A 22,595-nucleotide genomic window follows, 5' to 3' on the forward strand; every position below is an offset into this window, starting at 1 on the left:
ATAGATAAAAGTATTTGACTTGGGTGTACTTTTAATAAAGCCTGCCAAACTATTACATATTTTATGTAGTCTGCAGTTATGATCAGCTTTTGACTGAATATGTGGAGCCAGATGCTGGACTGTTCTGTGTTCATCATCAGGCAAGCAGAGTTGGAAACGTAGCAAGGCAAACAAAACCAACAAAAAAGACCACATGGTGTGCTTGACCCCCGACCCGGCTTGCATACATTGTGGCCTGTCAGCTTTGTCCTTCTTGTCCGCGGCATTTACCGGAAACAAACTGCTATGGATGGCTTCCTCGAGATTAAATGTTGACTCTCCCCGAGACTGACAATTTACCTCGGGTTTGCTCCTGACAGCAGGAGATGGTGAATAAACACAGTGAGCTCCATAAAGAGAGGCGACATATGCATGCTTAGGCTTGAGGACACAGCCAATGCAATCATCATGGCCCCAGTGCTGAATCCATCAGCGGGCTGATGGATTCCATTAATAAAAGACCTTTGGTGTTATATCCTCTGGTTAAGCATGTACTCCGTCAGCACCACCAAAACAATATTGACCTAATCATTCTCTACCCTTGCGTTGGCTTGAAACCTGAAATACCATTGTTATTTATACCATAATGAGATGTTGACATTTACAGATAAATTGAAAGAAGAGTTTCAGCTATATTCTCCCCAGCTACATTGTAATATGAAAAGATATTGTGTAGCATATGCTTTTGTCATTGTTCTACATAATTAAACAACAAGAGTGTCTGGTATTTAATTGTGAACTGTTGTGTACTTTGTGCAGAAATTATGTGTACACAGTCTGTCTCTCTCTCACTCTATCTATACAGTAAAAAAGATATGATACAAAATATTTAATTGCTCAAAAACATTCTTCTCTATTGCTGCAGTGGGAAGTACAGTGACTGTATTTTTATGGTCTTAAGCTCTGGGTCAGGTGCAGTGAGGACATTAAAAGTTTTGTAGGATCAAAGAAGTTCTGGGAAACCATCAGATGGCTCCAGAAGGGAGAGGCCAGGTCTTTGCCCTCATCATTGATAGTTAGCCACTGATCTCAGCTGGGGATCTGAAGAATTCTTCAACCTTCATGTCCATCCATCCATTTTCTTCCGCTTATCCAATTCAGGGTCACCGGGAGGAGCTGGAGTCGAGAAGCAGGGTACACCCTGGACGGGTCGCCGGTCATGGCATCCAAAGGGAAGATGTGCTGGCAAAGTCTTTTCTGGTGGAGTTTATCAAACGAGTAAAGAAGCGCCACAGGGGAATTGCGCTGAGGAAATTTCCTCAGGGATGCAAAGTGTTTTGACTGTTTTCTGGCTGTTATTGGTAATGTGCCTTTTCAGTGTCACTTTAAGGTCAGGCTCCTGGAGGAAACACCAGCCTGACAAGAGTGCTGACAAGGAGATTCCAGGTGACGTACCTCAGATTCAGGGGGAGCAGTGCAGTTTGATAAGTTGATCAGGTCATTGCTACTGAAAGTCACTGAGGGGAGTTTGTTTTTTTCACTTTGCACGACCACTTTGAGTTTTGGGAGATTTATATTGGTGTTCCCTACATTTTTGTTGGTATTGCTGAATTTGCAATAAGTGGCTGCGAAGTTATTTACAAAAAAGGCAAAAGCTTTAGTTCCATTTAATTTTTGACACAAGGACATTTTGGCGAAGTGCATCATTGCCAATTTGACAACAAGGTCTTACGGGAGACAAATTTTCTGAATGTGGAAAATCTAAAACCTGCCACATGTCTACAGGAATCGATTGGTGCTTCATTGCAAAGGTAAACCCACTGAATAGTTTTCTTCTTACACATGCAAACAGTATTTTAAAATTGACTTTGGTAGGATTTTATGTGAGTTGAGATACTTTTTGCCAGGTTTCATTAAAAGTGGAAGGTGTGCTATTAAGTTTACCTTTTTTAATTTCCTTCTGAAGGGCATTTCCATAGTGTTGCAGTCCTTGTCCTGTGTTGAATAATGTTAGCTTTCATTGCCAAAGCTTTTCAACCAACTTTTTGTTAAACCCCTTAAATTAAAGCTTCAAGTCTGCACTTCAATCACACCTTGATTGTTTGATTTCAAATCCACTGTGGTGGTTTAAGGAGACAAAATTTCACTGTTGATAGCCTGCTGGACCTAACCGTAGAAGGAGAAGGCCAGCACAGTAGAGCGTGATGATGTGGTATATTGCCAAAAATTTGAAGTGAATAACTTTTCGATCCCATGTTACAATTTTTAGCATTGCTTTTGATATTCTGTCATTTCAGTACAGCTTTGACTCTTGCGGTAGGATGTTTGTAATATTGCCTGTAGCTCTGAAAATAAATCTGATGTTGTAGAAATACCATCAAGGTTGTCTCATTATATACTGCAAATTAGGGTGTGGAGTTTAAATAAAGTGAGCATTTCAAAGGCTGGAGACATTAATGAAAGATGCAGGACGGCTACATTAAGAGCTTTTGTGTTTTCAGAGCTTGAGCTTCTTGAGCCCTTCAATTTTGTATAAGTGGAATACTTGCTCACTGAAGCAGCCATAGACAATAGCAAAGTTTACCTTGCAGTCGTTGGGAGTGTGTACCTAATACTTCTCAGAAACTAATACTAGGAAGAGAGAAAAGCTGGAACAAACACTTGTAACCTAGACACACAGATGGACAAAGCACACACCTCCCTGGCATTGTTCTCAAGATTTAGGTTGACAGGACTTGAAGTGCAGTCAGTATAGCCACAGCTGTAGCTTTATTGTGTACACTTTGAACAGCAAATATCAAGAATCAGGAAAAAAAAAAAAAAAAAAACATCACTTGAAACATTTTGCTTGCTGTGCTTTGCTGTTCTTTGCTATTCAGGTGTTCTGTCATGTTTGAGGTGACAAAGTAATGACAGAAATATCCACTCTGCTAAATCCTGAGAGCAAAAGAAAACTATGGCCTTCCCCTAAGATCCACATCAGTAATGTGATGTCCATCACACAGCTCTGACTTCAAACAAGATTATTCGGGAATGGTTACTTGTCATGATAATTTTCATTTCCTTGTTTAGAATTTTTCAAGAAATATTTTGTTGGAGTTGCACTTTGAGAAAGGATCTTGAAGTCATCTCTAAAGTCTTGGTTTGCTCTTCTGAGATTAAAACTCTCTCATAACTAGAATGCTGCTGTGGTAACTACAAAGGTTCTTTGATAAAACATGTAGTTTGCCTGTCTTTGTAAAGTTGTACAGTATTCCTGTCTGTGGAACATCACAACAAGTCCTATTAATACCCATTCTAGCCACTCCAAGAAACAAACTTTCCCCTAGCCCACATGCTGTGAGATGAACAGCGGTTTGATTTAAAGACATCTTGCTCACTGCTATTTGGTGCGCAACTGGATTTAAAGATGGACGGTTTATACGATCATTAAAAAGGACGGATCTGACAGCACGACTCTCGGTACATGACCTCAGCTCTCGCTATTTATCCTCAGAAGAAATAATCCTGTCAAATCCTTTTTGCTAGTGGATAAACTTAAAGCCACACTTTGTATGCTTTAAATGGCAACGAGAGAGACCTGTTTAATATCCAGATGTCTTGTAATAGAGTGTGTGTCACCAGTTGCAGTGAGAACATCCACGCCTTTCAAACCATCTGTGCTTATTTTATTTTAAAAGGCAAAAAAAGATAGAATAACATGGAAGCACCGAGTCCAGATTTCCCTCCACAGCACATTCATACACTGTTGTTTAAGTGGTGGGTTGAGCACTAGAATTTTGGCACATCTTCACCTGACATACAAAAAAAAAAAAAAAAAGGTTTTTCCATTGGAGCTTCACAATCCCCCCCCCCCCCCCCCCCCCCCCCCCCCCCCCCCCCCCCCCCCTGCCCCTGCAGTGTTATGAAGCCCATTCAGAAAGCTTTGTATACATCTTTGGCAAAAATTAGATGATTAATGTTTCCTGTGGAGCCATTCATCTCAGTCCCTAATGACAGATTTCTGGTCAGAAAATGTGTGAAAAACACAAATCCATTTGGTGCATCATTGTTGTTTTATTGATTCAACACACACTCAATGAACACATTTTGGAATCACTGTAGTACATTTTTTTTTTTTTTTTATATCAGATGAGCTTGTTATTACTGGGTTTTAATGGAAAATTGCTAGTTTTGTCTGTAATGACCATTAGTTAGCAAGTCACACTGTCATTACAGTAAAAGGCAGCATTTCATTTCGTTCCATTATTTGCAGCAGAATGCAAATCATGGTGGGATTTGGTACCATAATTCATGCATAAATGGTGCATGTTTTGATCTTTTGATCTGATTTGAATGTTTATCCAATAAACATGATGTGTTTGCTTGCGCTGTTTGTACATATTTGTAACAACATGACAGTGAATATTTGTGCGGCTTAAATACTGAATGTTTTAAAGACATTTTTTAACCGTATTTGTTGTTTGTGGGATGCAATAGGGGAGCGTATTATGTGATTTACACTTTTTAATTTCCTTTGAACATAATTAGGGCTCCCCAACATGTCTAGAAATACACACAATATATATTTATTTCCCTTTACTATATATTATCCAGTGTGTCTCTGAATGAGATGATCAGATTTGCAGCTCCCTTATAAAAAGGGCCCAAGCCTGCCACTCTAACTCTAACTTTAGAGACGTCTCAGCCACAAGCAAAGCAAGCTATGCGTTTTCATGCACTTGCAGCATCTGGAGAACAGGTGCATCACTTTTATTTATTTATTTTTTTTTGTGTCCCGAATCTATACAGTAGGAACATCATTAGTATTTGTATGTTGTGTGGCTAAAGTTACTGTACCATTAGCTTTGATCGTGAGCCCAGAACTAGGTGAGAACTGCAGAGTCGAGAGGTAAACAGAAACTGTGGAAATGTTTTGACTGTTTTGAAACCATTAAAAGGCTGGGAATAGTTTGCTGTGTTTTCATGTCACTTTTTGGACTTCAGTGCAAACTGAACTCTTTGGTTTGCTCCTATTATCTGTGTTCGCTGCATAGCTGTATTTTAAAAAAAAAAAAAAAAGCTGTTCACATTCAATTTTTTTCTGTTCCTGCTGTCAAACAATGTAATGAGTGTGAAATTGTGATTGGCATGCTGCGCATTAACTACATCTTAACCACCCATTAACTTGCAAGCCATTTTCCAAGCTGCCAGTCTGCACTGGAAAAAAAATCCTGATTTTATAACTCTGATGTAATCTGAAAAAATCTCTTTGCACGAAGGGTTAATGGCAACAAATGTGGTGTGATTTTGCCTATTTTTACCTGTTAAAGGATCGTGCAAGGAGAATGTTAGAAGCAATAGTGTCTGTGTTAGCTGCCCTTTTGATCAAATGCATCTGCTGCTGCTTTTAACTGCAGCTGTTTGCTCGCATTTAAAACTATGGGAAGGGGAATGGGGCTTTTGTAAAAGGGCACAAGAACAAGGAGTTTTTGGAAATGTTAAACAGAACAATCTTTCTTTCCTTAGGGACACAGCGTTGCATTAACCTGTTAAAAATGGGGTGTATTTTCAGCTTTGAATAATGTAAGTCAAATGAACTTTTTTTAAAATACAACCAAGTTTTGATTCTAATCCAAAAAAAACATCCTTACTTATTTGATCATTATTCGATACTAGTGTGACAGTCTTTTAAAGCGAACGCCCTCCTGTTTATTAAGCCCAGCATCACCACTTAAATATTTACTGATCCACTTCTTTCGTTATTGTGTGATATGGCTGCCTTCACAATCCTGTTCTTTTTTTCTTCTAACAGCTACACTCAGATGTGGACAAAGGAGATGGCAAGGTGAAGTATGTGTTATCTGGCGAGGGTGCCACTTCCATCTTCACCATTGATGAGAACACAGGAGACATCCACGCCACAAAGAGGCTTGATCGAGAGGCTCAGGCCTACTACACCCTTCAAGCTCAAGCTGTCGACCGACTCACCAATTTACCTGTAGAGCCCAGGTCGGAATTTGTGGTGAAAGTCCAGGACATCAATGATAATGAGCCCAAATTCCTTGATGGACCATATCTGGCAGGAGTACCAGAGATGTCACCCTTAGGTAAGTCTTCCTTTTTCTTTTAAAAGTCTTATGTATTTGTTTGATCACTGAAGACCCACAACAGCTGTCTGTACACATGCGTGGAGGAAAAAATCACTTCATGCGGGAAAGAAAAATCTGTATATTGGATGAACCATTATTCTGCCCAGCACTACCATAACCAAATGAGTCATTTTTTTTTCCTCTCTCCACATGCTCCTCAAGTCTCTCGCTCTTACTCTCACTTTCTCTTTGACTCGTCCTTGCTCCAACATCTGCCTTTGATAATTTTCCACCTCACTGAATTCGTCTTCATCTCTCTCAGTGTTTAGGTCATGGGGGGGATTTGAGATGTGTGCAATATTAATTTGAGTCCAGCATGCTCAGTTTGTAAGACTGAATGCATGCTAATCATATTGGGTCTAATTTAACCTGTATGAAGCCCTTTTTGTTCATAGGTTCTGCATCACATGAGATCCAGGTTAAATTCCCTTGTTTTGGGAATTCTGTGGCTCCTTTCTTCTTCTCTGTTATGATCCTGATAAATGAGGTCATGGATGTCTCGCTGTTAATTTTTTTTTTTTTTTAAGCTTCAACATACTTCAGAGCATGATAATGCACACAGATTAAGAAACTAAGACCATCTCTCTTGGTCCTCCTCAAAGTGTTTAAAAAAAATATTTGATGTAACTCGACTTTCACACTCACACTCTCAGCACTAGCATATTACTGCCTTTATTTTTAGCTATACTGTGAACATCATGTAGCGCTAATACCAGCAGGTTTGATTACACTAGAGAAAAAGGCAGCTCATCACAAACCATTGTATGTAGACTATCAGAAGATCAAGGTAATTAATCAATGAAAGGTTTTGAAACATTTTGATTAAAATCAAAAATGAAAAAAAGTCATCAAACCATCACCATAAATCTTCTAAGAACCATGAGTCTCTGTGCTAATCTGTCTCGGGCGTTAAGAGACATTTTACCGATTTTTGCTGCTGCATCAGAGGGTAACCAGTGATGATGTCATTCATCCTTCTGGGATTTATGGATGTCTTGATCAGGTTTTAACTTTCCATGAAAAACTGAACTGTATCCTCATAGTGGTGCTAGATACACAAGAGTTAAAAAGCTAGAAAAAAGCTGCATATAGTAGCCACCCCCCTCCACCCCATTAACTTTTACTTTTCATTGCTCACTTTTTTCCAGTCCCATACAGTTACAAGACGAAAAGTAATTAAGAACTGACTCCCTCCCATCCCACAGGAATAACACAGGATTCCTAGCACAATAACAGACCAACATTGCTATATCTAAAGCAAGCACAGGTAAAAGCATTATACAGCATAATAATAGCTGCCCCGAGGACTCAGCAATTGATATTCTATTGATCGCATTAGCATTTATTATAGCAGATATTCCATTTAACTGTTTAAAAACTCTCCTTGAGGGCACTATCATATCAGACCCTCGTCTGCAAGCTGCACGGTCAAGACTTCTTCAAGGTTTCAGACAGGTCTTCGCTTAGGTTCAAAATGCAAGTAAATGCAAATGTGGCAACGACATCCTGAGGCCATTCAACTTAGCAGGGGTATTAAGATATATATGTGTGTGTGTGTGTAATATATTATTATCATTATTATTATTATTATTAGGGCTTTTTTCTTTGTAAAGAATTTTCAGATATTCACATATGCTACAACAAACCTCTGGGCTTAGAAATGTTGATGAGTGACTCATGTTTGAAAACTAACTCAGGCAAACTTAAGGTCTGAATCAGGCTTGAAGGCCATAGGCATTTTTTCCACAAATTGGATTCAGAGTTCATGCCAGCCAGTACCTCCCAGTACCTGCCTGCTGAAAATGTCTCTGAAAAACTATCTGATCCAAATGAATACATTTCTATTCACCCATTACCTTGCCACTTCACAGCGGCAACACGGTAAGCAGAACAGCACAGATACCGTTAACCTCCTCTAGCTCCTCCTAGGGGTTCCCAATGCACTCCGAGGCATGCTGGGAGCTGTGGTCTAATCACAAGTGAGCTGTGGGTGTTGGGATGGAGACAGAAATGAACCTGGGTGTCAAGAGACGGAAAAGGTGACCTGAGCTTGTCAGTTGATTACAAATTACAGACGCAAAGTTTGACAGGATTTTATCCCCAAAGTGTAGAAAGTGACTCAGTCTATGGCAAATTAATTACTCAATCAACACAACCTCTAAGAGCTTGAGAATGTCTTGCCAAAGATCTTCTTTTCATCAGTGAAATAAATGTAAAAGTCACTATAAAATACTATAAAACCATTCTAGTATCATTGATACCAAAAGGGTAAAATGGAGTGTTGGTTTTTGACCTTTTTCTAGAGAAAAATGAGGAAATTCTGTACTTAATTGAAAAGAGTGATCATCATAGAGTAGCTGGGTGGCATCACTGAAACGCTCTCAAGACTGTAAGTGGGAGTGTTATTGTGCAAGTGGTAACTGGAGACGGGTGGGTGAGAAAGCTTTGGGTTTGAATGGATTGTTTTTTTTCTTTAATTTGGAGGAGCACATTTCAGTTAAAACATGGGGCTAGATGGCACTTTAAATCTGCACTAAACTGTGCTTTTGCCCACTTAAGAGCAATGGATAAGATCACTTTTTATGCTGATATGATTTTAGCACTTATATGCTTACACTGCTGTACTGCTTTATGTCTGTTATCAGCTTGTGCTGGGCATGCAGTGCGCAGAGGGTTTTTAGAGCTTTTTTTGGAAGTGCACAGGCTGCTATTTGAAATCATGCAATAAAAGCTTTAAGAGTGAAGCACAGCAGTGAGCTTGTAGGCCAGGAGAGCAAAACAATGAGCTGAAAGAAGCTAAACAGGCACATAGAGCTGTGGGGAGCTGCACAGTCTGGAGATAATACTTTGTAGACGTTGTTCGAGAACCCTTTCACACATGATCTGCCGTATACGATTGATATGTCACGTGCTCTTTTATAGTTATTTTAATTTTAACATCTTTACTGAGGGCAATAAACCGAGAGCTGAGAAAACTTGTTATTGTTTAGTATCACCTCAGTGCCTCAAACGTGCTTGTTACAGTGCAAATGTAAATTAGCAAAAACAAAGGATCTTTTTCAGAATGTTCAAAGTCAAAATGGAAATTTCAGCGGGCACACAGTGGCACCGGGAGCCGTTCCAAGGGGAGGCTCTGCTTTGCTTACAGCACAGGCACAGAGATCTCTGAAGGATTACACAGCTGACTGTCAATGGGGGGTACAGAGCTCAGGCTTAAGGAACCAGAGGATTAGAGTACAAGGGCTTTGAGTCTCGTGTCCAACCGGTGATAACAGCAACTTACTAGAAGAATGTGTTCGCGCCACAATCGGTGAGATGCACGTTCCACCCCGGCACTTATTTACTCTGCCAGCTCCCGTGAAGGTCTTCATCACAAGTTGCGAGAACAACAAGAGAATAATGCATTGCCTCCCTTTGTAAATATCTGCTCAAAGCAATTATCAATGCGGTAAAGAACAAGGAAGGGCCAGGCACCTCTCGTATTCAATAATTCCTTTATAGATGTCTTTAAATCATTAATGGTTGCAGCTTTGCACTGCTGATGAATGGGTTCAATTTAGAGGAAATCATGAATTTAATTAATTAAAGTAATTAGAAGCAGTGCTCGTCCATACCCACTGTGACCTTCTGGCCTGAGGATCTCTGAAGGCCTTTGTCTTAATCATGGCTGGGATGTCAAATAAAAGACAAGAGAGCTTGAGGACAGTTGGAGGTGTGACAATCGTGAGGCCCGGCTCTCTCCCGCTGCACAGTGAAGGGCCAAAGGAGCCGTTTGAGGGCTCATTACAAGCATAGAGAATGTAATGTCACCCCAAGGCCACAGCTCTTGAATTTACAACTCGCCAGTCCTATATCCAGCTGTCATAGTTCCTGTCGAATTCATGAGAGCACAGATCAAGGATGGGATAGTCATTTAAATTCTCGAAATGGAAAAGGCATTCCGGTTTAGGGAAAGTTGATTTCTTTCTTTTTTTCTTTTTTTTTTGTCACCACAAGTGTAGATGTCAGTATGTGTTAAAAATATTCACTTGGGTACAGATGCTTATTCTTTGCAAGCTACAATAAAGCACATCTGTCATAAAATCTATTTTTACAAAGCTCTTAATGTTCACTTGTGGTTGACACTGACAATGTGTAAATTTAACAATATGTTAATTACTTAAACTGAGAAATGTATCCTTTTTTTTTTTTTTTCCTTTTCATCTTTCAGTAACACAATTTAAGCAGGGAAAACATTGGAAAAACCTCTGAATACAACACAGTCCAGCAGAATAAATAAAACAGCGATGACAGAATCCAGAAAACTCAACATATTTAAAATATGGTACAGATTATGGCAGCATAGCTATAGAGTGAATGTATTTGCTTCTTAATAATGTTACAACTTGCATAGAAATCAGCAGGCACTCAGTAACTTTCTTTGAAAGTCTGGTAATTCATTTTTGCTTTTGTACTTAGGAATAAATGTGAACTGAACTCTAATCAATAATCCCTGCTCATCTGAAGCAGTGGGGAGCAGGTGTGAATGTGCATGAATACAATCAACTTAATCAACCCCGGCAGCTTTGAGTACTCATGGAAGCATTGCAAAATGACTGGGCTTTAATGAAACATTTTAATATTGATTCTTCTAATATCCTGTATGTACTTTACAATTCAATTTCAACATCACAGATTTGGTTCTGATGGGTTTTTTTTTTTTCTCCTCTAGTTAAGTAAAAATATATTTGTATTCCTAAGATGGTCCTTCATTTGTATTAATATAAAAGTTCCAAGACACATTTTGGGTCACTGTCAAACCTTTGTATTTGTGCAATCGGAAATGCATATTGCGCTTGACAGTTGCTTGCAACCTGCACATGCAAGCGTCTGAAGAATATTGGTCTGCGTTTCAGATTAAGCACGCCACATTTATTTTCATTACTGGCAGATGACAGTTGCTCACCGAGGATACGGAATTGATTAGGAAACTTGTTTTGTGCACAGCTGCGGGGGATAAACAAAAAAAAAAAACAGGTGAAGATCTGATCCATCACGTCAATGAAGATGGACAAATATTGAAAGGACACTGACGGGGAAAATTGAGGAGCAGACGACAGCCTGGTGAAGCCGAAAGAATCAGTTCAAATTTCAGGGTGTTCAACAGTTTTTGGGGGTTTTTTTTGCCTTCTTTCTGACATCCAGCTCACCCAAGATGGTATTACCTTCGATACTGACATTATTGTTAAACAGGATGTTTGCTGGACTTGCAGGGCAAACATCTCGTAGAAAACAGCTAAAAAAATTATATATAAATATATAATTAAAACTTTAAAAGCCGTGCTCCATCTGAGTCCATATTGAAAGTTAATTTACAACGTCGTCTACAACACCCTCTGTGAAGTGATTTTAACTATCATCCCGTAATAGAGATTCAGATGTCGCCTGAGTTCTCTTTCACACCGTCATCCTTTGACCTTGGTGTTTAAACTACCTGTAATATAACCTGTCATGACTAAGAGGTGATGATATAATCTAGGTGTCCTTCTACAACCAGCCTGGTGATAACTTTTCCAGCTTCACCAAGCTTTTTCTTTTCTTTTTTTCTTTCTTTTTTACTGTTATATTGTTCACATCCAGGGCCAGAGCCTGTTAATTCAGCTTTATGGCCAGAATGGGAGACTCTAATCTTCAATTTCCATGATCACTTCATTCTGTAAAAGCCTGTAAAACACATCCCATGTTAGAAAGTGAGATTTTTATTAGGATGTTTGCTTTAAAATAAAATATCACCAACTTGTAAGACAGCACTTTCTGTTTGCTCCAATACGGGCTTTGCCAGATATGTGCAGCTAACCATTAAAGTGAAATATTCCAGCATCAACCAGCTATTCATGTGACAAACTGGAAAAAGCTACGCTCGTGGAGAATGGTAGTTTTTTTCAGGGTTATTTTAACAATTTCTACTCTTGATGATTTCACCACTGCCAAGTGTGAGACTGCTGTAGGCGTCAGCTTTAAGACCAACACTGACGTATAGTCTAACAGCGAAAAATAGCCCAAACCATAAAGGTTGTTTGTGGTAATCTCACAATTTATTAAATGCCTTTTCCTCCCCATTATCAAATGGATATCAATTTTTCAAGCTAAAATTACTTTGCCTGAAAAAAAACAAAAACACTGTACCCATTTAATGAACCCCGTTAGAGCAACAGCGCTCGTTTATACCATAATGAATGACCTATTGAAATTGATTGGCACTGATTGTCGCTGATTATGTTTTCTCTGTGAAATCTTCAAACGCTTTTCTGCTTTACCTTCCGAGCCACGGCTGTCAGCTCAAGTCACATCAACCATGCTCAGTGGGTGCATTTAAAGAAAAGTGCAGAAAGAGTCATGTCTGATGTCTTCTCTTATGCCTCAGAGGAAGTGTGGGAGAGGACAATACTGTACTGCACGCAGAAACAACAGTTGTCAGTTGTCAGCAGAGTTCACAGTTGAGTTTGAAAACAAATTTCCTACTTGTAGGCTGAAAGGAATTTTAAGGATTTTTTTTTTTTTCCTGAGGGGTGGGGGTTCTGTCTTGGTGTTTATAACTTTATCTGCAAAACTCCACTGGATAATGCCAAGTTTTTTTTCACGAGAAATTATTCTAGGAAACGAATATTTCTTTTCTGATTCACAGTCTAACAAAAAAAAAAAATACAGCATTTATCACACAATGGGTTCAGATTCTGTACTCACATCAAACCTTAGCTACTGTCTTTACACAAAGTGGATGCAACAAAAAATAACAAGGGAGCTAGCATATTTTTGTACATGACTGTGAATGCATTTTGTTGTTGTGCATGAGTTTAATCATGAATTGCAAGTGTATGCTGCTGCATGTGGGCCTACTCAACCAGAGGAGCAAGTCAGTCAAATTTTAAATAAGAAGTTTAACTTTCTTTTTGTATCATTTCTGCTTAGCTTAAAGTCAATATAAACAATAATCTCTCTGTATTTCACTGTGTGTTAGAGTTTTAAATCTTATGACTGCAGTGACATTTTAATACTGGCACACTGGTAGCAACCAAGCAACAAGGTCACCAACTGCACTTGTGTCCTCTAGGCAGACTACAAAGTAGTATAATAAGAACAACTACATGTCCATTATCTGCAGCAAGTCTTGAATGGAGTATAAGAATTTGACATAAATCCTCCATAAATTGTTGTAACATTCTTTAATGTACTAAGTGTCATTGAACCCTAATTAGTACAACACAGAGGTATAGTGTCTTCCAATGACATTGCTGCAGGACAACTTTAAACTCTTTTCTAAAACAAAAAAAGTTGCAGTTTTTGGATTGCTGTGGGCTGATGTGAATAGTAATTTAGCTTTGTCTTTTTTGATGGGGTGAAGTGCCTCTTTAACATGCGCAGATGGGTTGCAGACCCCATTTGACTGATGAATTAGAACAGATTGAAGTTACCAGAAAAGATGCTGCTAACAGATCTGCATGAGGCAAATGGGGGAGGAAAAAAAAAATAATGAAATGATCTCTAAAGGCTTGGAGTTACACTTTAATCTTGTTGCAGCACCCCTGCAAATTATGGAAATAATTAAAAGTGCCATTTGTTTTGAATGCTTTGTGGCAAGCAGCAGTCAGATCAGGACCCCTTCGCCCTCCACTCCCCTGCCACCCCCCTCTCACCGCCACCGCCACCCCTCACAACCCAACCCCCGTCAAACAGGGTTGGTCACACGCCTGTTGATATGATGACTGTTTCCACATTTAGCTCTGTTTGACTTGAATTCTGGATGTTGTCTTGGAAACTAATGAAGGGCTGTCTGCTCACAGGAACCATGGTAGTGCAAGTGGTAGCCACAGACGCAGATGACCCAACATATGGGAACAGTGCCAGGGTGGTTTACAGCATTGAGCACGGACATCCATATTTCTCAGTGGAGCCAAAGACAGGTAGGAACAGACAAAATCTCTGACTTCATCCCGCCTGTTTGCGTTTCTTTTACAGAGATGGTTACTGTGCATCATTTGATCAAGTTTTTTTTTCCCCTCATAATAAACACAAGAATCTCTCAAAGCTGAAAATTTTTCAGGCAATGTCATGCACATGCATCGTGTTTTAACTGCATTTATATCAAAACTGACTGAAGAGTCGGTGTTTGCCTACACAGCCCAGCCACTGTCGGTCAGATGTGAGCAAACAACAACCACCACACAACCCTCATAACCAAATGTTTTTATATTCGACCTCAGTTTTTATTTATTTGGCCACGAATACTTCCAAACGTGCAATAATACTTCACTCATTTAGCTTTGAACTCCTACAGCACTGTCAGCGTCACGACTGACAATTTAAAAACCCAATTTGAATTAATGATGCAAAATCGGAGATGTGTTGTCTTTTTTTAGTTAATGCATTCTTCGCTTCTGTCAAAACCTGATTTTGGTCAGATGTTCACGTGTGTTATACTGTAGCAACTAATGAAGTCTTACCCTCAAGTGAGGTTTTTTTTTCATACTCATTGTGATGAATGCACTTTTAAAATCTAAATTTAGTTTTCAAAGTCTTTGTTATGTAAAGCACAGCGATTCTGTCATTAATACTTGTCATTTATACTTGTTCTGCCTTATCTTTGTAATTTCTACAAAACAGTGGCCACTTTGGCCACAGGAAACTTTCACTTTCTCAAAGCTCTCTTGATTTAGTCTCTTTAAAGACAATTTCACTGAACGCCAACTGATCAGGATCAATTGTGTCAAACATTTTTCCCAAGTTTGCTCCTTATAAATTATTGAAAAAGATTTAAAAATATTTTTAGGATATATTTGTAATTGGTAGTGAAAAAGGGCTGAAAGCTAAACATTATTGAACCACAAAAATAGCAGTTACTGTCAGTGGTATGCACCTTAACTATCTGACTATTGCCTTAATGTTATATGATCAATAAGGTGCTGTAGCTCAACCAGAGAAGCGCTATAATGAACTCTTACAAAAGGTCTTATTCCAGTACTGCACCCTTCATTTTTTTTTAATGTTTTGTAAGGAAAGTGGCAAAAAGGTGCAGCCGTTTATTGAGACAAGCGCAGACATACATGGAAATACAATATTTAAGGCAAAAAAAAGAGTTTGTACAATTCTAACAATGTTGAAAGTCAGTATTTGCTGTGACCACCTTTATTCTTCAGCACAGCTTGAACTCTCTTAGTCAGGTTCCTTGTAATTTCTTTAAGTAGTCTTCAGGAATAGTTTTCCAGGCTTCTTGAAGGTCATTCACAGCTCTTCTTTGGATGTTGGCTGCCTTTTGTTCCGTTCTCTTTCAATATGATCTCACACTAATGTTGAGACCTGGGCTCTGGCGAGGCCAATCCATGATTGATAGTGTTCCAATGTGTGTTCCAGGTATGCTTTTACTTTTTTGGCAGTATGTTTGGGATCAAAATTAAGTTCATGCCAATCAGACACTTTCCAGATGCACGGTGGATCAAAATCCAACTTTACTGTTTTGTGTTCATAATTCCGTCAGCTGACAAGAGCCCCAGCACCACTAGCAGCCCAAATCAAGACAGAGACTCCAACATGTTTTCAGATGGCTGTAGACACTCACTGTTGTATCCCTCTACTACCTCTGTACATATTCATGATTTAAAAAAAACAAAAAACATTTGGATTCATCACTCCATAAGACCTGTTTCCACTGATTTTCAGTCCAGTTCTTGTATAATTTGGTATGCCTCAGACTTTTGTCCCTTCCTCAAGAATGGCTTTTTAACAGCCACCCTTCCTGAGACCATTTCTGATGAGGCTTCAGTAGATGGATCAACTGAAGACTGATGCATCTTTAGGCCCTGTATTGGGTTGTTGCTGGATAATAATGGCTTGTTTCCCTGCTTAAGAATGACAGACAGATCAACTGAAGGGTCAGATGCATCTCTAAGGTCCTGTGTCAGGTCACTGCTGGATCTTTTCCCCTATTTCTTAAAGACATGGCTTTCAGTTTCTGTTCATCTGCTATAGACAGTTTTTTGGCATGCCATTTCTTCTTTTGTCCTCCACTTATCCAGGTTACTCAAACTGTTTCAGGGCGCACTACACACCATGCCGAGTTATGCCAAGTTTTCAGCTAATAGTTCTTTAGGAATCAACATGTTGGTGCAAAAATACTATTTTTTTATTTTTTGCCTGTTGAATTGTGTTGTCTTTGGCATTTTTTTGTGGATTCAACTAGCGAGATGGGAACAAATTGTGAGTTTCTGCTACAGGCTGCTAGTAACAAGGTGCATAAAGATACAATTTAAAATTGCTTCTTTGCCATGTTGTCTGTTTTGTGTGGCATTAAAACCCCTGAGTGTGTTGTATAACAGTGTGTTTTGTTTCTTGTGACTTGGACTTACCATTTGAATAAAGGTTTAAGGACTGCTTATGTGCACCTGACTTTATTGCCTAAATCTTTGCAATTTTTGTCAGTTGTTATAATAAAGGTAAGAGCATTCAAAAGAGAAAACATTTAAAAAGTCTGAGAAAAGGTCCAAAGTAAGCTGAACCATAAGATGTGAGGTAATTTGTTGACTTGTGGGGCATTTTATCCTGAGAAAGTGCAGCGGCAGTCCTCGCTACATCTTCATTGCTGGCTCATTAGCCACTGCCCTGCCGAGGCTCGGCTACTTCATGCAAAGCACTCTTGCAAGAAAACAGGAAAATATGGGCCATCCAGTAATATAGGCTTCATCCTCTGCTTCAAGAGCTGCACATACACACGCGCTACAATTTTATGAATGTTGTTCTAATTCATGAACTGGTGAAAGCCACTGCAATGCAGAGATTCCTGTCACTTATTTTTTCACACTCGGGCAGACGCAGAAATAAGAGGGATGCTCAACAAAACAAACTCCGCTGTGACCTGTAAGGTTCACTGTAAACATCCAATAAAACTAACCATCGGAAGAAAATGGAACACTCCAGAAAAAATGAATGGATATCAGAAAAAAGAAAATTACTTCACACTGTGTTGGCATTATTGATGTGATGTCTTTGGAGGAAAATATGTTGTGAGCATCAAAATTCATCAACACATTTAACTGTGAAGCCTGCACAGTATCACCGAATATCCATGTTGTTTTTCACTTTCTGGAGACCTTCAACTAATGAAGCCTCCTGCTGAAGATTTCATTAAAGAATATTTCCATGTTACCATGTTTTCGAGTGAAGATTTACATGTTTTATACACTCCAAATGCAAAAAAAAAAAAAAAAACTTCCTCATTGATACTCTTTAAGCTCCAGCAGTTCCACTGGGACTTCTCTGAAGCTGTGAATCTTTGATTACAAGTGGATTTCTTCTTGTTGCTTAGAAGCTAAAACTTCTGTGGGCTAATTAATGTGTTAAAATGCTGTGATCACCTTCCCCTCAAATGACTTTATTTAAGAACTTCCTGAATATATATTTCAGTATTTTCTCAGTTCCTTCAATACCATAAAGGCAGCTGATGATATCCATGAATAAACACGTACACACTTTGTTTTGAGGCAATTATTTCAAATCTAGCAGTAAGCTCCACAGCTTTTAATTTTAATAGATACACTGTGTTAACTACTTTAAAGTAAGTAATCCCTCAAGAATTGTCAACATTAAAAATGTTTGGATAAATTCCAGCAGCCTATTGTCTCATTCAGTTTCAATGGCAAGTTACCACAAATATGCATTCATTTAATGTATGTATAATTTAACTTTAAGTGCTAGATACAATTTCTGGGCAGGACAAAAGATTTAAACCTATACCAGTAGAAATGTAAGATAATTAAAGGCTATTTAAAGTTATCCTATCCCATCCATCCATCCATCCATCCATCCATCCATCCATCCATCCATCCATCCATCCATCCATCCATCCATCGTGAGAGAGAGGCCTGTCCTGTTCTTTCTCCTCTTCTTTCTTGGGTTTCTGCTGCCTGAGGTATTCACTAAGCACATGATCAGTTGTGGACATCTTCCTGATGTACTTGTGGATCTTTGTTGTTTCATCGTGGATAGTGGATTTGACACTCACTAAGCCTCGGCCTCCTTCCTTCCACTGAGCATACAATCTCAGGGTGCTGGATTTGGGGTGAAGCCCTCCATACATGGTAAGGAGCTTTCTTGTCTAGATGTCAGTGGCTTCTATTTTCCTCAATTGGCCAGCTTATTACCCCAGTGGTGTATCTGATGACCGGCAGCGTTGATTGCCCAAATGTTGTTCTTCCCATTCAGCTGACTTCTCAGGACAGCAGTTACCTTTTTTAGCTAGTAGGTATCTCATTTATTCTCCTGGCTTCTATGTCTGTGGTATACCTCTTCAAGCAAAGACTCACAGCCTTGGCTGTGAGTCTTTGCTTGACAGTTTCTAAGCTATGGACAGCTTGTTGTACTTCTTAGGCACCCCTCTCTTCATCACTCCTTTCTGGAGAGTTGGCTAGCTTTCCTCCATGCTGCTTTGATCTTTCCCTCTAGTCTTTTTCTCCATGGAGAGTACTGCTCCTTGTGGCTGCACATCTTATAGCCAAGCTTCTCAAAAAGCTCAAGGATCACTGTTGCTGTGGTATAGATCAGCTGTTTGGTTTCAGTGATGGTTGCAGCAGGGATTGCCTATAATGCTGCTTTCACATCTTCTAGTAGACTTTCAGATGGTACTTCATGCACTCTGGGTAATCGACCACGGAGGGTCCATGTTTCTAGCTTAGCCATGATCATCTCTTTCAGGTCAGCTGCTCTCAAGCCAGATGTGACAATAAACCCTTGATGTTATCTGCTAACAATGCCTAACTAGCTGGCAGGGTGGATCCTGAATTCACCAAAATATTGAATATGGTGGTAATCATTTTGGCTAGTGGAAAAATTGAAACTGCCTTGCTCACAGTGACCTCAGCTGTCCTTAATTATGAAATACTTTAAGCTTTAATATAGTTAAAACAAATGAGTTATGTAAATATTCATTCATTTTTCAGCCCAGCTTGCCCGCTAACAACTACTACATGAAAAAAAACGCATATGTCAAGGCAAATGCTACACAGTGTTGCTCTGCTCCTTGCTGACGCTGTCTTTCTGTGTGTGTATTTGTATTGTGAGTTTTTAAAGATTTTTCACTAAAAAAACCTAAACTGTAAAGCTGTCTGACTCTGAACACCAAATTGCTGTTAGAAAAGGAGGAAAAAAAAAAAGAGAAAAGCTACTTTCATAAGTACCTGCCAAGCGATTTTTAGGTTTAAGCATGAAAAGTTGCTTATTGCAGCTTTAAGCATAAAACTTAAAGAACAGAGAGCACACAGATAAATCCCAGGGTTGGTACTCTTTTTGTAGGACAATAGCTGGTTTATTAACCTGTCAAACAAGCAGACACACACAAGCACACACACCAAAATGTACAGCTAGATACAGCTCTTGGGCCCCTGCCAGCACCTTGGCTTTTTCCTGCCCGTCTCTGTCTGACCACGACTGATTATACTTGGCTCTCTTTTCATTCCCGTAGAAGGTGATTGGATCTCACGGTTATGAGATGCAATATTGGTGTCAGAATTGAATAGCCTGGATGGCCCTCAGAGAGGTGTGACTCCATGTGGGACTCGATGCAGGGAAGCATGAAGACATGTTCTCTTGTTTGACAGGGGTAACCTTAATAACAACAGAGTGGAAAAAAGATGACTTATAAAACTGCAACCTGTGTGTCAGGGGGAAATCCTGCACTCTTTTATAGCAGCATTGTTGGTGTCTAGAAGTCTCAATTGGTTTATTGAACTTTCTTGATGATTTCCCCCCCCCCCCCCATCCGACTCCCCGAAAGAGTACAAAATACAACTGTAATTGAGAGAAATATTAGGAAGCGCTCACTTGACTACCTTCATCTTCATCTTCATTTAGCTACCTTTCAAGAAGAACTATCTTGGGGAAATAAAAATTCACGCTGCTAAAAAAAAAACAAAAAAACAACTGTGTCATCAGTTTTCAACACTGTACAATCTATTTACCACCTTGTATTTATTGTGTGCATTTGTGGTTTCCCTTTGATTTATCTCTGCATAAATTTCTGCGTTTATCTTCCCAATTGCTCTGATCCGTCAAAAAATAAGTTTTACATAAAGCGACTTCTTGTTCATAAAGGACTTGTAAAAAGCAGATTGATTTATCATGTAGCACCCTGCAGAAATATTTAAAAACTGGCACAGAAGTGATGAAAATTTGACCACTTTGCCTGTGGCTGTTCAACAATCTTTGGCAAAGTTCACAAGAATACTTGTACATATAACTCTTGAATGAGACTTTGTGAGTCCTGGGCCAATTAGAGTGCGAGCACAGTAGTGATGTTCAAACAACATGTGTGCCCCATAAAGTTCCCATTTATTCTCATATCATGGTTTTTTTTGTTGTTTTTTTTTTTTTTTTTCCCCTCTGAGCTCAGTGGCTGTGAAAGTATCCCATACTTTCATAGCTTTGGCTGATGATTTTCATTAAGCTGAATTATTTAAATGGCAAGGTTGATATTTCAAAAACCTTATTGGGTTATGACTGTGATCATCGACAGTTCACTAACCAGAGATAAGTTCATATTTAAACCTCACTAATGACATGTTTAACATACAAGGACTCCAGACTGGGATTCCTGTGGATCTGAAGATTAAACTAGTGCGAGAAACAATTATAGCAACACGCTGACCTATTTTTCACTTAAAACATTATTAGTTTTAGTGCCATGTGTCATAGATATAAATACATGGTATAACACTTGGTGGGGCCCTGGCTCCCTCTGAACATCAATATATTGGAGTTCTGAGGGATCCCAAGGTACAGTAGTAGGGAAGGTTAAAAAAGACAAAGAAAACATTACAATTAGCTCAAGTTGATTAAAAATGTAAGGAAAAAGTGGCATAACAGAATAAACCACCTGTGCTGCACCACAGTTGCTGCAGATCTGTTGGCTGGACACATGTGAATCTCCTGTTCCACTACATCCCGAAGGTGCTCTATTGGATTGAGACCTGGTGGCTGTGGAAGCCTTTTGAGGTTAGCGAACTCACTGTCATGTTCAAGAAACCAGTTTGAGATGATCAGAAGGTGGATACACTGTTGTCATAAAGGAATGGACATGGTCAGCAACAATATAGACATATTGTTGCCCCAGGTGATGCTCATCTGGTACTAAGGGGCCCAAAGTGTGCCAACACCATTACACCACCAGCAGCAGCCTGAATTGCTGATACAAAGCAGGATGGATCGATGCTTTCATATTTCTTACAGCAAGTTCTGACCGCACTCTCGAAATGACACAGCAGACACTGAGACTCATCAGACCAGGCAACATTTTTTTTTTTTTTAATCTTCTGTTGTCCAATTTTGGTGAACCTGTGCAAATTGTAGCCTCAGTTTCATGTTCTTAGCTGACAGGAGTAGCACCCAGTGTGGTCTTCTGCTACTGAAGCCCATCTGCTGCAATCTCTGACATTTTGTGCATTCAGAGATGTTCTTCTGCGTACCTTGGTTGTAACAAGTGGTTATTTGAGTTACTGTTGTCTTCCTGTCAGCTCGAAGGCTCCTCGTCATCCTCCTCTGACTTCTAGCATCAACAAGGCATTTTCACCCAGACAACTGCTGCTCACTGGATATTTTCTCTTTTTCTGACCATTCTCTGTAAACCCTAGAGATGGCTGTGCAAAAAAATCCCAGTAGACCATCAATTTCTGAAATACTCAGACAAGCCTGTCTGGTACCAACAACCATTAACGCTGTCTAAATGAACACTCTTCCCCATTTTGATGCTGGGTTTCAACTTCAACAGTTCATTTTCACTAAATGCTCTGAGTTGCTGCCACGTGATTAGATATTTGCTTTAATAAGCATTTGAACAGGTGTATCTAGTGAAGTGGCCAGTGAGCGCAGAAGTCTGTGTTGTAATAAAAGACTGAATATTCTTTTACAAAAACATTTTAAGAGCTGTCTGTAAAGCATTCCATAATTATTTTATTTTTTTTTTTAAAGCATTTCATCAAAGCCATTAATAAAGCCATCTTGGTGAGCTCAGCACTTGGTCTGGTATGAGTAATTGGGTACAAACAGTAGATTATGGTGAGTAGTGATGGCAAACTTTGGATTGACATTACTGTGGAACTGTTGCAGAAAAACAAGCAAAAAAAAAAAAGACTTTAGACAAGAAATCTGTTTTTTTTTTCTAAAATACTCTTCACAAAACATTGCTTGCTAAGAAGATAATCTGTTGAACTTAGAGGAACTTTGGTTAACAGTGGCCATTCTTATGGCAGTGTAACAATATCCCAGCAAGGGAAGTGTTACAAAGTAACTTAGTAATGTGCAAACTTACATCAGGATGCATTTCATTCCTTATGAATTCATCTCTTCTAACATGGCTGCTTTAGTTCTTTCATTTTCTCAGTACATGACATACAGGTGTAAAATATTGCGCTCACCTTCCGTGCAAACCAACATTGTTTGTGTTACCTGTCAGTTTTTAACGCATTG

At 39.2% G+C, this 22,595-nt stretch overlaps 1 protein-coding gene across 1 annotated transcript in view; it reads left to right on the forward strand.

The window, feature by feature from the left end:
* The window catches only part of LOC115799949 (cadherin-7-like), a 119,447-nt gene that overhangs the window by 32,474 nt on the left and 64,378 nt on the right, over nucleotides 1-22,595 (forward strand). Inside the window, exons 2-3 of the mRNA XM_030757238.1 lie at nucleotides 5,774-6,068; nucleotides 13,931-14,050. Coding sequence (XP_030613098.1) covers nucleotides 5,774-6,068; nucleotides 13,931-14,050 — 415 coding nt within the window. The remainder of the gene's footprint in view (nucleotides 1-5,773; nucleotides 6,069-13,930; nucleotides 14,051-22,595) is intronic.

This window comes from Archocentrus centrarchus, chromosome 20 (assembly GCF_007364275.1).
Source record: "Archocentrus centrarchus isolate MPI-CPG fArcCen1 chromosome 20, fArcCen1, whole genome shotgun sequence".
Lineage (NCBI taxonomy): Eukaryota > Metazoa > Chordata > Actinopteri > Cichliformes > Cichlidae > Archocentrus > Archocentrus centrarchus.